At 42.7% G+C, this 14,329-nt stretch overlaps 1 protein-coding gene across 3 annotated transcripts; it reads left to right on the forward strand.

Moving 5' to 3' along the window:
* Positions 1-14,278, forward strand: vps35 (VPS35 retromer complex component). Of its 3 annotated transcripts, none has more exons than XM_021585935.3 (17): positions 1-279; positions 1,297-1,395; positions 1,635-1,731; positions 1,881-2,004; positions 2,228-2,410; positions 2,868-3,087; positions 3,655-3,738; positions 5,335-5,444; positions 5,572-5,668; positions 5,954-6,102; positions 7,298-7,505; positions 10,645-10,800; positions 10,902-11,024; positions 11,342-11,521; positions 11,701-11,940; positions 12,379-12,522; positions 13,082-14,278. In XM_021585935.3, the coding sequence occupies exons 1-17, from the start codon at positions 277-279 to the stop codon at positions 13,259-13,261; spliced, it is 2,397 nt and encodes a 798-aa protein (XP_021441610.1). In that variant the 5' UTR covers positions 1-276; the 3' UTR covers positions 13,262-14,278. The 3 variants fall into 3 exon arrangements, with proteins under 3 accessions (XP_021441610.1, XP_021441611.1, XP_021441612.1); XM_021585936.3 differs by having other exon boundaries at positions 1,309-1,395; XM_021585937.3 differs by having other exon boundaries at positions 145-279; positions 1,312-1,395.
* The last annotated feature ends 51 nt before the right edge of the window (positions 14,279-14,329 follow it).

Below are 14,329 nucleotides of genomic sequence, written 5' to 3' on the forward strand. Positions count from 1 at the left end.
GCCCATTTCTACCATTTATCTTCTTAAAATCTGTTTTTTAAACCTAATCATAACCTCAACCATAACCTTAACCACACTGTTATGCCTAACCCTGACCTTAAATTAAGAACAAAAAGCAAATGGTTGTTTTCATTAATTTTTACGATATATTACGAGTTGACTTTGTGACTGTGATAACTAGTGGAAACTGGGTAGCTGGGTGGATTGATAGCAGTCACATGACTGGGAAACGATTTCAGGGTTAGCTACCAGTTTGCTGATACAAACTTGATAATCATGGTAAGTGAAACGGATAAGATAGCTACTCTTTATACGTGTGATTATTATCCATCCAATCCTTCTGTTTGAGTCATTAATTTTAGGTATTGTTTTTTTGTTATTGCTGTATGGCTGATACTGAGACTCGAAAACAGACTCAAGTTGTGTGTGGCGCTAGCTAGCTACGGCCTATCTAAAAACGACATAGCTACCTACCAGCTAGTAACTGGCTAAGGCTACTGTCGGCTAACTGTCAACACATTTTATTTTTGAAGAATCGACCGATTCGTTGTTGTCTAGCATCTCTTATGGTCGATTATATCTGTCTCATACTTTTCACAAAGTCAAAGGAGTGCAGTTTGATAGTTAGTATTTTCATGAAATGTCTAGACTGTAGTCAGTTAGCTATCTAGCTAGCTAACGGAGCTAGTAAAGATCAGCGAGTATATCGATTTAACTTGGCATATCTAACTAGCGAACAAGCTAGATAGCTAGAAATTGGTTATCTGTGACAGAGGGCCAAATATACAAACCTGGCCACCACAACTAACGTTAGCTAGCTACTTCAATAGATAGTTGATGGCTAAGCAAAGGTTTAGCCATCAGCTGTCAGTCATTTAACATTCATTCTGGTGATGTCAGTATAGCTAGACATACACATGGTTAGTGTGAACACTGCATATACGAATTAGTAGTTAATAACCACTTGATAGTCTAATGACTCAGTGCTAGCTTGCAGTCTGCACCTATTACAGTCTTGATGAGGCAAGTTAATATTTTTCACCATTTCTAATCTCAGGCCATCCAGAACGCTGACATTAGGATAACTATAAATTAGCAAAATCAATGTTTATGTTGGCCAGTACAGTACCATCAGTCATTTCATTAATTTCCTTGGGGCATAGCCAGTTTACTGAGCATCTGAGTCAATGTCATGTCTCGGCTCACTGTAACTGTAAACCACTGTAGCTATAATGGTGGAGTATGTCAGAGTAACATGCATGGCATTCCTCTGAGCTTCAGTGTGCTGTCTTTCAGCCTACCACACAGCAGTCACCCCAGGACGAGCAGGAAAAGCTACTTGATGAAGCTGTGCAGGCTGTCAAGGTCCAGTCATTTCAGATGAAACGTTGCCTGGTAAGATCTGCCTATTTCCTTCTGTCCCTTTGACTTCCTTGTCTTTTCTGTTAACAATATAGCAAATATGTATTGTGTTCTCTGACCCTCATTAGTGTATGAGAGATACACTGTTTCCTAGCCACAAGTTACACTACAGCATATTTTGGAGCAGTGTATCAGAGATTAACGTAACTGTACTGTTTACTCATATTGACTTGTTACTTGACTTGTTTGACTGCTGACACTTCCATCTGTAGGACAAGAACAAGCTGATGGATGCATTGAAACATGCATCTAACATGCTGGGCGAACTCAGGACCTCCATGTTATCGCCAAAGAGCTACTATGAACTCTGTATCCTTTCCCTGCTGCAACCTATGGATCTCTGGTCTAGACATAAAAAAAATGACTTGTTTCATTCTCCAGATCATTTGACTGTTCTAGGCATGTCCAGGTTTGGTGTTATTTACAGTTGGGCTATGAGTCCCTAATTCTGAGTGCAGACATGGCCATCTCTGACGAGCTCCACTACCTGGAGGTGTACCTGACAGATGAGTTTGCCAAGGGCAGGAAGGTGGCTGACCTCTATGAGCTGGTTCAATATGCAGGGAACATCATCCCCAGACTGTGAGTACTCAAGCACCCTAATGATTGTTTCAGCTAGTGAATAAAGTGAAGTGTAAATGGAAAGCTGCACATGTTCTCTTGGACTAGCCTACTTGTACATGTGATCAATCATGTGACAACAATGTCCTCTTTAGGCAGTGCAAACTAGATGCAGCTTGACCCTAGAGGAATAGGAAACGGGACAAGTAATGACCCCCCCCCCCTCCCCCTCCTCTCTCCCCAGTTACCTGCTGATCACTGTGGGGGTGGTGTATGTTCGCTCCTTCCCTCAGTCGCGTAAGGACATCCTGAAGGACCTGGTGGAGATGTGTCGTGGGGTGCAGCACCCGCTGAGAGGCCTGTTCCTCAGAAACTACCTGCTGCAGTGCACCCGCAACATCCTGCCTGATGATGGGGAGCAGCTAGAGTAAGAACAAAGGGAGAATCTCAATTGCATACTCCTTGTGTCCTCTCTCCTTGCCTCTTTCACAAAACTCTTTTGGAGGAAAAGGTCAGAGGGGAGGGACCTCTGGCTTTCTCATCCAAAGGTTTTGAGAAGGAGGTGAGGAAAAAGAGGACGCAAGGAATATGTAATTGAGATCCTCTCAGTCTCTCCTCACACGGCTCCCCTCCTGAGCTGCCCCTCGCTCATTCTCATCGACCGATTCCCACTCGCAATCCAGGCCTCAGTGTGTTAACCAGACATCCTCGTTATGTTGTTTCCGTCCTCTGATTGAATGGGGATTTGAGCTCGTTGTTTAGCAGTCATCCCAGAAGTTTAAAATGTGACCGTTCAGTTATTGATTTAATGAAAGGGCCTATATACTTCCTTTTGATATATCATACTCCACCTAATGAGGATCTCATCTCTAACCTCTTTCCAGAGGGGAGGATGCGATGACGGGAGACATTAACGACTCCGTTGACTTTGTGCTGCTGAATTTTGCTGAGATGAATAAGCTGTGGGTGCGCATGCAGCACCAGGGCCACAGCCGAGACAGGGAGAAGAGGGAGAAGGAGAGGCAGGAGCTGCGCATCCTGGTCGGGACCAACCTGGTTCGACTCAGCCAGCTGGAGGGGGTCAACGTGGAAAAGTATAAACAGGTTTGTGATTGCATGTCTATATATATATGTCTAGAGCTGTACATTTTCGTGTACTGGAAGTACAATGGAACCTTTGACATTAACTCTAAATGCTGATGTATGAGTCATCTGGAACTGCCGTGAAGACTGTAGTTAATATTAATCAGAATGGTTGTTTGCCATTTTTCAGATATTGCCTTGCAAATGTATTCATGTATTTCAATTGAGAGCGTCATGCCATACAGAGGAGACTAGGAACACAGCATGCACTGTTCTAGAATAAAGAGCACCTGCAGGGTTTAGCCTTTGTTGTTTGTCTAGCTGAGGGAGTGGAGACGAGAGAAGATGATCCTTGTCAAGCTCAGAGAGGGGTTCTTAACCCTGAGCACCTCTTTTGATGTTTTATTTCTGCTATTATATCTACTTTACCTTAGAAATTATGTTTGGCAAAGAGGGATGCGGTATTGGATAAAATATTACATTGAATATGTATTACAACGTGCAGAAAATACACACATACGTAAGTCTCGTATATCTAGAGAGGATGCCCATTGTGTTGCATTGTATTTGGGTTATTTTTCTCCCCAGATTGTGCTGTCCGGTGTCCTAGAGCAGGTGGTAAACTGCCGAGATTCCCTGGCTCAAGAATATCTCATGGAGTGCATCATTCAGGTAACTACTGTTTCCAGTTTGTCATTGCGTCAAGGTTTGTAGTAGGAAATGCACACACGTGAACTAAACTCAGCAAAAAGCACTGTCAACTGCGTTTATTTTCAGCAAACTTAACTTAAATATTAAACTTAAATATTTGTATGAACATAACAAGATTCAACAACAGACAAACTGAACAAGTTCCACAGACAATGTGACTAACATAAATGGAATAATGTGTCCCTGAACAAAGAGGGGTCATAATCAACAGTCAGTATCTGGTGTGGCCACCAGCTGCGTTAAGTACTGCAGTGCATCTCCTCCTCATGGACTGCAACATATTTCCCAGTTCTTGCTGTGAGATGTTACCCCACTCTTCTACAAAGGCACCTGCAAGTTCCCAGACATTTCTGGGGGGAATGGCCCTAGCCCTCACCCTCCGATCCAACAGGTCCCAGACGTGCTCAATGGGATTGAGATCCGGGCCCTTCGCTGGCCATGGCAAGACACTGACATTCCTGTCTTGCAGGAAATCACGCACAGAACGAGCAGTATGGCTGGTGGCATTGTAATGCTGGAGGGTAATGTCAGGATGAGCCTGCAAGAAGGGTACCACATGCGGGAGGAGGATGTCTTCCCTGTAACGCACAGCGTTGAGATTGCCTGCATGATGCTGTGACACATCGCCCCAGACCATGACGGACCCTCCACCTCGATCCAGACCTCAGGCCTCAGTGTAACGTTCCTTCCTTCGACGATAAACGTGAATCCGACCATCAGCCCTGGTGAGACAAAACCTCGACACGTCAGTGAAGAACACTTTTTCCCAGTCCTGTCTGGTCCAGCGACGGTGGGTTTGTGCCCATAGGCAACGTTGTTGCTGGTGATGTCTGGTGAGGATCTGCCTTACAACAGGCCTACAAGCCCTCAGTCCAGCCTCTCTCAGCCTATTTGTGGACAGTGAGCACTGATGGAGGGATTGTGCTTTCCTGGTGTAACTTGGGCAGTTGTTGTTGCCATCCTGTACCTGTCCCGCAGGTGTGATGTTCCGATCCTGTGGTGGTCTTGTTACACGTGGTCTGCCACTGAGAGGACGATCAGCTGTCCGTCCTGTCTCCCTGTAGCGCTGTCTTAGGCGTCTCACAGTATGGACATTGCAATTTATTGCCCTGGCCACATCTGCAGTCCTCATGCGCAGTCCTCATGCCTCCTTGCAGCATGGCTAAGGCACGTTCACACAGATGAGCAGGGACCCTGGGCATCTTTCTTTTGGTGTTTTTCAGAGTCAGTAAAAAGGCCTCTTTAGTGTCTTAAGTTTTCATAACTGTGACCTTAATTGCTTACCGTCTGTATGCTGTTAGTGTCTTAACGACCGTTCCACAGGTGCATGTTCATTAATTGTTTGATTCATTGAACAAGCATGGGAAACGGTGTTTAAACTCTTTACAATGAAGATTTGTGACATTTGATTTTTTACGAATTATCTTTGAAAGATAGGGTCCTGAAAAAGGGATTACATTTAAAATATATTTTATTACTGATTCATCACATAGACTGGTCACATGGTAGAGGTGTCACCCTACTCTGCTGTCTCTGGCCCTTCTCCTCTTCTAATAGGTCTTCCCTGATGAGTTCCACCTTCAGACACTGAACCTATTCCTTCGTTCCTGTGCCGACCTGCATCAGCACGTCAATGTCAAAAACATCATCATCGCTCTCATTGACAGGTGACGTAAACTCTGCGACATATGATTCAATTTCAGTCAGTACACTACACACGGGATTGCACTTTTCCATTTTTCCCTTGGTGTTGTGCTGGGAACCCACTGACGCAATTGGTCTTCTCTGTTTTAGACTGGCTTTGTTTGCTCACCGAGAAGATGGACCTGGAATCCCTGCTGAAATCAAACTGTTTGATATTTTCTCCCAACAAGTAGCCACAGTTATACAGGTAAGTGATGGAGAAAGAATTTACTCTTTTTTTATTCTCCTGTCTTTATCCTGCAATCCATTTCCCCATTGATTTGGTCGTTAAAAATCCCCCTGCACATGTTCTATTGCTGTATTGTTATCTCTCACTCAAAAGACAAATTCTGGCACAAAATCTAGGTCTAGTTTTCCTCTCATCGACTCAATCTCATGACCTTGATGTATGCTTAAGTTTAAGCAATTATACTGAAGTAGGCTACATTTTATACGTTATTACCTTATTTTGGATTTCATCCCCCCCCTCCAGTCCCGCCAGGACATGCCTTCGGAGGATGTGGTCTCACTACAGGTGTCCCTCATCAACCTGGCAATGAAGTGCTACCCTGACCGGGTGGACTATGTGGACAAGGTGTTGGAGAGCACAGTGGAGATATTCAACAAGCTCAACCTGGAACAGTAAGAAGCACTACCATGTCCCCGTCTCAGTGTTACATTAGTCAATCTTCTGGGTAGTTATTTTTCTCCTTTGTTTGGTAGAGGAATTCAACGTTGCATCAGGCCAAAGATGTACATGAATGGAAATTAAAATCAAGTTATATTAGCAGGGGTTGTGTTAATGCAGAATTCTGTTTTTCACGCAGGGAAAAAAAAAAATGCTAAAACGCGTAAGACATATCTTGCTGCATTTATAAACGCAGATCTGAAATGCTTCTTATTGTAATTTCAGCTCGTCAGACAAATTTTGTACTTCAGTTGCACTGATAAAAAGTTCCACTGATAAAAATGAATGAACGGGCATTCTAGCAGCAGACAGCGCTCTAACTGATGTGTAGCTACCTTTATCGGTGCAGTCTTAAATTTTACCATAGAAAAGAAGGCTAACTTCAAGCAAAACATAAGGAAATAATGTAGCTGACTACATTCTTTCTATGATAAACATTAGAAATATTATGACCATGCATCATTTTCGCCCCCCCAAAAAATGTTGCTTTTTCACACCGAATAGTGTTCCACTTCTGTTGAAAATGAAGCTTTTTTTTCTGCCAAATATTGAAGCAAAAAAAATCACAATTGACTTTCAATATAAATCATAGGCGATTTTATTGATGGACTGCGTTTTGAAAATGCAGATTTTCGAACTCTAGTGCCACCCCTGATTAGTTAAGTCCCAGCCTGCTGTGAAGGACTAAAGCTTTCAAAAGTCTACCTGTTCTGTAGTGTCTTGCATTAAAAGCTTGCTGAACATACAACCCCTAGACAGTAGAATAACCTAATTCTTCAGCAAAGTGCTAGAGTAGGCTACAATGCTTTGTTCAGCCATACTTGAGACGGAAAAGTTCACAATTCTGAAAAGAAAGACGGTTGCTGAGTACATTTTCTCATCAAAGCACTAACGAATAAAAATTTTAAAAAATATTGAAAAGTGTTATCCACGTCTATGATCTCGAATCTCTGTAAGAAGTTTGAGGTAATGTCTTAATGAATTTCCCTTTTTGCTTTAGACAAAAAACAGATAATACATTTGTTTTGCTGCCAGCATGTGATATTTAGAAGTTTATTATATTTCCCAATTTTCAAAGATAGCTGGAAAAGAACTGCCGTTGCTACTGCAGTATTTTCATTCTCAACTATTGTCTCCCTCCTTTCAAAGCATTGCAACCAGTAGCGCGGTCTCAAAAGAATTGACTAGGTTGCTGAAGATCCCAGTGGACACCTACAACAACATTCTGACTGTTCTGCAGCTCAAGCACTTCCCTCCGCTCTTCGAGTACTTTGATTACGAGTCCCGCAAAAGCATGAGCTGTTACGTTCTGAGCAACACTCTGGACTACAACACCACCATTATAGCCCAGGAGCAGGTCAGTACACACACCCCAACGCACACATACAGTACCAGTCAAAGGTTTAGACACACCTACTCATTCAAGGGTTTTTCTTTATTTTTACTATTTTCTACATTGTAGAATAATGGTGAAGACATCAAAACTATGAAATAACACATGGAATCATGTAGTAACCAAAAAAGTGTAAAACAAATCTAAATATATTTGAGATTCTTCAAAGTAGCCACCCTTTGCCTTGATGACAGCTTTGCACATGCTTGGCGTTCTCTCAACCAGCTTCACCTGGAATGCTTTTCCAACAGTCTTGAAGGAGTTCCCACATATGCTGAGCACTTATTGGCTGCTTTTCCTTCACTCTGCGGTCCAACTCATCCCAAACCATCTCAATTTGTTTGAGGTCGGGTGATTGTGGAGGCCAGGTCACCTGATGCAGCACTCCATCACTCTCCTTCTTGGTCAAATAGCACTTACACAGCCTGAAGGTGTGTTGGGTCATTGTCCTGTTGAAAAACAAATTATAGTCTCCCTAAGTGCAAAGCAGATGGGATGGCTGCAGAATGCTGTGGTAGCCATGGTGGTTAAGTGTGCCTTGAATTCTAAATAAATCACTGACAGCATCACCAGCAAAGCACACCCACACCACCACACAACCTCCTCCATGCTTCACGGTGGGAACCACACATGCAGAGATCATCTGTTCACCTGCTCTGCGGCTCACAAAGACACAGTGGTTGGGACCAAAAATCTCAAATTTGGCCTCATCAGCCTAAAGGCATATTTCCACCGGTCTAATGTCCATTGCTTGTGTTTCTTGTCCCAAGCAAGTCTCTTCTTCTTATTGGTGTCCTTTAGTCGTGGTTTCTTTAGAGCAATTCAACCATGAGGCCTGATTCACACAGTTTCCTCTGAACAGTTGATGTTGAGTTGCAGTTAACTTTAATGAACTTGTCCTCTGCAGCAGAAGTAACTCTGGGTCTTCCTTTCCTGTGGCGGTCCTCGTGAAATCCAGTTTCATGATGGCGCTTAATGGGTTTTGCAACTACACTTGAAGAAACTTTAAAAGTTCTTGACATTTTCCAGATTGACTGACCTTCATGTCTTAAAGTAATGATGGACTGTCATTTCTCTTTGCTTATTTGAGCTGTTCTTGCCATAATATGGACTTGGTATTTTACCAAACAGGGCTTTCTTCTGTATACCACCCCTACCTTGACACAAAACAACTAATTGGCTCAAAAGCATTAAGAAGGAAAGAAATTCCACAAATGTACTTTTTTAACAAGGCACACGTGTTAATTGAAATGCATTCCAGGTGACTACCTCATGAAGCTGGTTGGGAGAACGCCAAGCGTGTGCAAAGCTGTCATCAGGGCAAAGAAAGGGTGGCTACTTTGAAGAATCTCAAATGTAAAATATATTTTGATTTGTTTAACACTTTTCTGGTTGCTACATGATTCCATATGTGTTATTTCATAGTGTTGATGTCTTCACTATTATTCTACAATGTAGAACATTTTGAAAATAAAGAAAAACCCTTGAATGAGTAGGTGTCTTAACTTTTGACTGGCACTGTACACACACACACTGATATATGCTACTTACTTACATTTTTGCACATTACATATTGAGCTGTGTTCTTTCCCATAAGTGTTTTCTTGTTGGGCTCTTTTTTTTTACCTTTATCTGTTTAGGTAAGCATCCACAAAAGGCTCTTTGTATTGTATACTTCCAAGCAGTCTGCCTACATATTTTCATCAATTCTCTTCAAGATATTGGCAGTTCAAGGCACATTAACCTTTTCTAACTTTTCTATTTGGAAAAGGTCAATGTGAACCATGATTCAGAGCACGTCTTTTCTAAGAGAGCTCTTAGTGGGACTCCCAAGAAAACGTTGATTTCCCATTAATGCCATAAGAGGCCTTTTTAAAAAATAAAAATAAAAGCTTTTCTCTCAAACTTATATAACTATCTTCACCCATACCTTTTTGACCGTGATATAACTTCAACTCTATTACAATATACTTGCCGTTTTGTTGATTTTTATTTATTTATTTAAAAGATATATATATTTTTTTGCTTCTTTTTGACCTTTCCAGTCTGCTCATGAAAGCTTATTGATGATAGTGCCTTCAGAAAGTATTTACACCCCTTTTTACTTTTTGCACATTTTATTATGTTACAAAGTGGGATATTTTATTTATTTAATGGTCTTTTTTTGTCAACGGTTCACACATAATACTCTGTAATGTCAAAGTGGAAAATTCAATTATTTTGAAATTGATTAGATAAGTATTCAACCCCCTGAGTCAATACATGTTACAATCACTTTTGGCAACGATTACAGCTGTGAGTGTTTTTGGGTCAGTCCCTAAGAGCTTTGCAAACCTGGATTGAATAATATTTGCACATTTATTATTTAAAAATTCTTCATGCTCTGTCAAGTTGGTTATTGGTCATTGCTTGATCGTCATTTTCAACTCTTGCCTTGGAGTTTCAAGACAATTTGGCAAAACTGTAACTAGGCCACTCGGGAACATTCAATGTCTTCTTGGTAAGCAACTTCGGTGTAGATTTGGCCTTATTTCCCTGCTGAAAGGTGAATTTGTCTTCCAGTTTCTGTTGGATTTTGCGTGTGCTTAGCTCTATTACGTTTATTTTTATCCTAAATAACTTCCTAGTCCTTCCTGATGACAAAGCATACCCATAACATGATGCAGCCACCACCATGCTTGAAAATGTGAAGAGTGGTACTCAGTGACGTGTTGTTGGATTTGCCCCAAATATAACGTTGTGTATTCAGGACAAAAAGTAAATTTATTTGCCACATTTTTAGCAGTATTACTTTAGTGCCTTATTGTCAACAGGATGTATGATTTGGAATATTGTTATTCTGTACAGGCTTCCTCCTTTTCACTGTCATATAGGTTAGTATTCTGAGGTAACTACAATGTGGTTGATCCATCCTCAGCTTTCTCCTATCACAGCCATTAAACTCTGTAATTGCTTTAAAATCACCATTGGCCTCAGTGACAGTCTCAATTTGATCCATTTGTATTTCGGGCTGTAATAACAATATGTGGAAAAAGTCAAGAGGACTTTCTGAAAGCACTGTAAATATCTCACTGCTGAAGCACCGCTTTCGCTCTCCCTCAAGGTGGATGCCATCTTGACCCTGGTGTCGACACTGATCCAGGACCAGCCAGACCAGCCCGCTGAAGACCCCGACCCAGAGGACTTTGCTGAGGAGCAGAGCCTTGTGGGTCGCTTTATCCATCTGCTGCTTTCCGACGACCCCGACCAACAGTATCTGGTAAGCCTAGCTCACCGTACAGTTGAATTCCGGCACAGTATCCATGTGTTTTCAGGAGACGTGTTTTATGTGTTAATGGAGGTCTCCGTCATGTTCTTCAGATCCTGAATACAGCCAGGAAGCACTTTGGTGCTGGGGGGAACCAGAGGATTCGCTACACTCTTCCACCGCTGGTGTTTGCTGCCTATCAGCTGGCCTTCCGCTACAAAGAGAACTCTTCATCAGTACGTAACCCTTACCCTAACTACACGGAACAAAAATATAAACGCAAAGGGTTGGTCCCATTTTTCGTGAGCTGAAATACAAGATCCCAGAAATGTTCCATACACACGAAATGTTCCATACACACGTTTTAGAGAATTTGGAAGTACATCCAACCGGCCTCACAACTGCCGACCATAACTATAGAACTCCACCTCCTGCTTCTCCACCTGCGGGATCGTCTGAGATCAGTATACATATAGTTTTAGGAAGAGGATGATTTATAATAAACAGGAAGGTGGATTTGAACTGTTTCCTCTTTGTTGAACACGTCCCACAGGATGATAAATGGGAGAAGAAGTGCCAGAAGATCTTCTCATTTGCCCACCAAACCATCAGTGCTCTGATCAAGGCTGAGCTGGCTGAGCTGCCCCTCAGACTCTTCCTACAGGGGGCACTGGCCGCTGGAGAGATTGGCTTCGAGAACCACGAGACTGTGGCCTACGAGTTCATGTCACAGGTACAGGGGACAAAATGGGTTGAGAATGTGACATATTGGATAGAGGGAGGGAGGTCACTACCCCTCTTTGCTTTAGGTTTACTTGTGCCCTGTGTTGGTAGCAATGATCCACTGATTTTGGTGAGGAATTTTTCTATATCTGTTTTCTCTGAGAACCCCCTCCTCCCTCCCTCACCCAGGCCTTCTCCCTGTATGAGGATGAGATCAGCGACTCCAAGGCTCAGCTAGCAGCCATCACGCTGATCATCGGCACGTTTGAGAGAACGAAATGCTTCAGCGAGGAGAACCACGAACCGCTGAGGACACAGTGTGCACTCGCCGCCTCCAAACTGCTCAAGAAGCCAGACCAGTGTCGGGCTGTCAGCATCTGTGCACACCTCTTCTGGTCCGGACGCAACACTGAAAAGAATGGAGAGGAGGTGGGGGTTGTGATCACAAAGTGGAGGAATACATATAATTATTGTGTAGAAAGAGTGCAGTACTAAAGATGGTGTCGCCATAGTAACAGGACATGCAGTAACAGTCTAGTAACCAAGTTTTGAGACGTATTTATTTTATTTAACCTTTATTTAAGACTGATTGCCTTGCTTTGTCTTCTGTTCCGATGAGAGGTTAAAAAAACATCTTTTTTTAAAAAGCGGGGTGGTAATTCTAAGGTTCCTTGTGTATAATGACACACATAATCAGAGTATTGAAGCGTGAGAAATGCAGGACGAGGTTCTCTTTGTTCTATGATTGGTTGCTGCTGAAGTGACTACGAACACGTAGCACTTTCAACTTCCTCTTTCTTCATTACAGGTGGCATGTGTGTGAATGCGTGGTAGAGTTTTACATCTCGCCTGTGTCTCTGTCCTCAGATTCGTGACGGGAAGAGGGTGATGGAGTGCTTAAAGAAGGCCCTGAAAATCGCCAACCAGTGCATGGACCCGTCATTGCAAGTGCAGCTCTTCATTGAGATCCTGAACAGATACGTCTGTTTCTACGAAAGAGAGAATGACGCGGTATGTGCACATTTCTTCCCTCTTGTCCTCCTCGTCTGGACTACCACTCATTCCTGACACGCTTGTTCAGAACCAGGCCTACATTATGAAATCCTGATGTCTTTTCAACGCACTTCAAGTGCAGACGGTCACATTGAGCTCCCTGGAGAGGTGCCATCCAATCTCCCCTGTTCTCTGAGTTTATTGGAACAGTGTTAGGACTTGCTAGGACTCCAAGTTGACGCCCACTGTTGGTGGTTATTTACCAGCGCGGGAAGGACAGGAGGCTACAGCTCACCCGCCCACTCTCCTCAGATAGACACCCCATCTGCATCAGGGGGTTCTTTTTAACAGCTAGAGAGGGTACTAGGCCTCCAGGGACTGAGAACAGGGGCTCCATAGTCATGACAATTTCAGACACTAACATAATTTTTCCCGCTTAATCATTGTATAACTTTGGTTTTATAACTGAGTATATTTATGCAATCTACAGTAGGTAACACATTGTTGTTTTTTCTAACTAATTTCAACCTGTTTGAAATTATTATTTAAGATCATGAAACGTCTTGATCCCCTGTAGGTGACAGTCCAGGTTCTGAACCAGCTGATCCAGAAGATCCGAGAGGACCTACCAAACCTGGAGGCCAGCGAGGAGACGGAGCAGATCAACAAACACTTCCACAACACACTGGAGCACCTGCGTCTGCAGAGAGAGTCGCCGGAGGCCGAGGGACCTGCTTATGAGGGCCTGGTGCTGTAGGGCTCGCTACACTTATAAAAAAAATATCTATATATATTTACACAGACACATGTACACTCACACCAGGGTATTCCATCCATTAGGGAAAAATGCCATTCCCACCAACAACACCTGCCTTCCATCTCCCTTTCTCTATCCTTTTCTCCTCACTCTTCTTCCTTCTATCATCCCTCTTTATTTCATGTTACCATTTTTAGCATAAGGTGTTGCATTTAATGGTGTTGCTTTTGAGAATACATGGTGTACAGGCTGCGGTTTGCCTTGCACTTCCTGCGTGTTGTCATTCCTTCATATTTGACCATTTCTGTCGTCCGTCGTCACCCTCAGAAGGAGATTATATAGCCAGTGGAAGCACATGTTTAAACTTTGACCCCTACTCGCCTCCCCTCTGTCTGTATGTCATAATTTCATGGTCATGCAGAATAATGAATTAATGCCTGTTTTTAGAGAATGTCGCGTCATTACGAGGTCGTACTGGGGAGAGTTATTCCATTGACCTCACGCTGTGACCCAACAACCCCTTCTCCTCCACGGACTAACACCTGGGCTGTAGATTTTCCTTTGCCCTCCTCTCTCAACAACTTCACTCATTTGGCTTGAGCTTTTTTTTTTTTTTTTTCTGGTTGCAGCCTTCTGTGGTTGACAGCCATTTGTAGAGTTAAGTGGCGTGCGTTGGTGCATGCTTTTACATAGACCTGCTCTGGCTATCTCCATGAGTGGTAGGAGGAACTGATGTGTATGATGCCCCTTTTTGTCACTGGAGCTTATGCAGTGGCGGCTAACCTTCATTTCTTTGACGTCCACATTGATTAAAAGATCTTCGTTGGAGCTGGGTTCTATTCATCTCGTTGTCTTCTGGATTTTGAACCCTATGTATTGTATGTATGACCTACTTGTAAATCAGCAAAAACAGAATAAGTATCATCAATATGTCATTTGCACAAATAAACAAATTGATATTAACCCTACATGTCAATATGTCATTTGCACAAATAAACAAATTGATATTAAACCATGTCCAACTTTTAGTGTCCATCTTCTGTTATGCTGCAGATTACTAGCCTGTAG

The sequence above is a fragment of the Oncorhynchus mykiss genome, chromosome 26 (assembly GCF_057628025.1).
Source record: "Oncorhynchus mykiss isolate SJ-2025 chromosome 26, ASM5762802v1, whole genome shotgun sequence".
Taxonomy (NCBI): domain Eukaryota; kingdom Metazoa; phylum Chordata; class Actinopteri; order Salmoniformes; family Salmonidae; genus Oncorhynchus; species Oncorhynchus mykiss.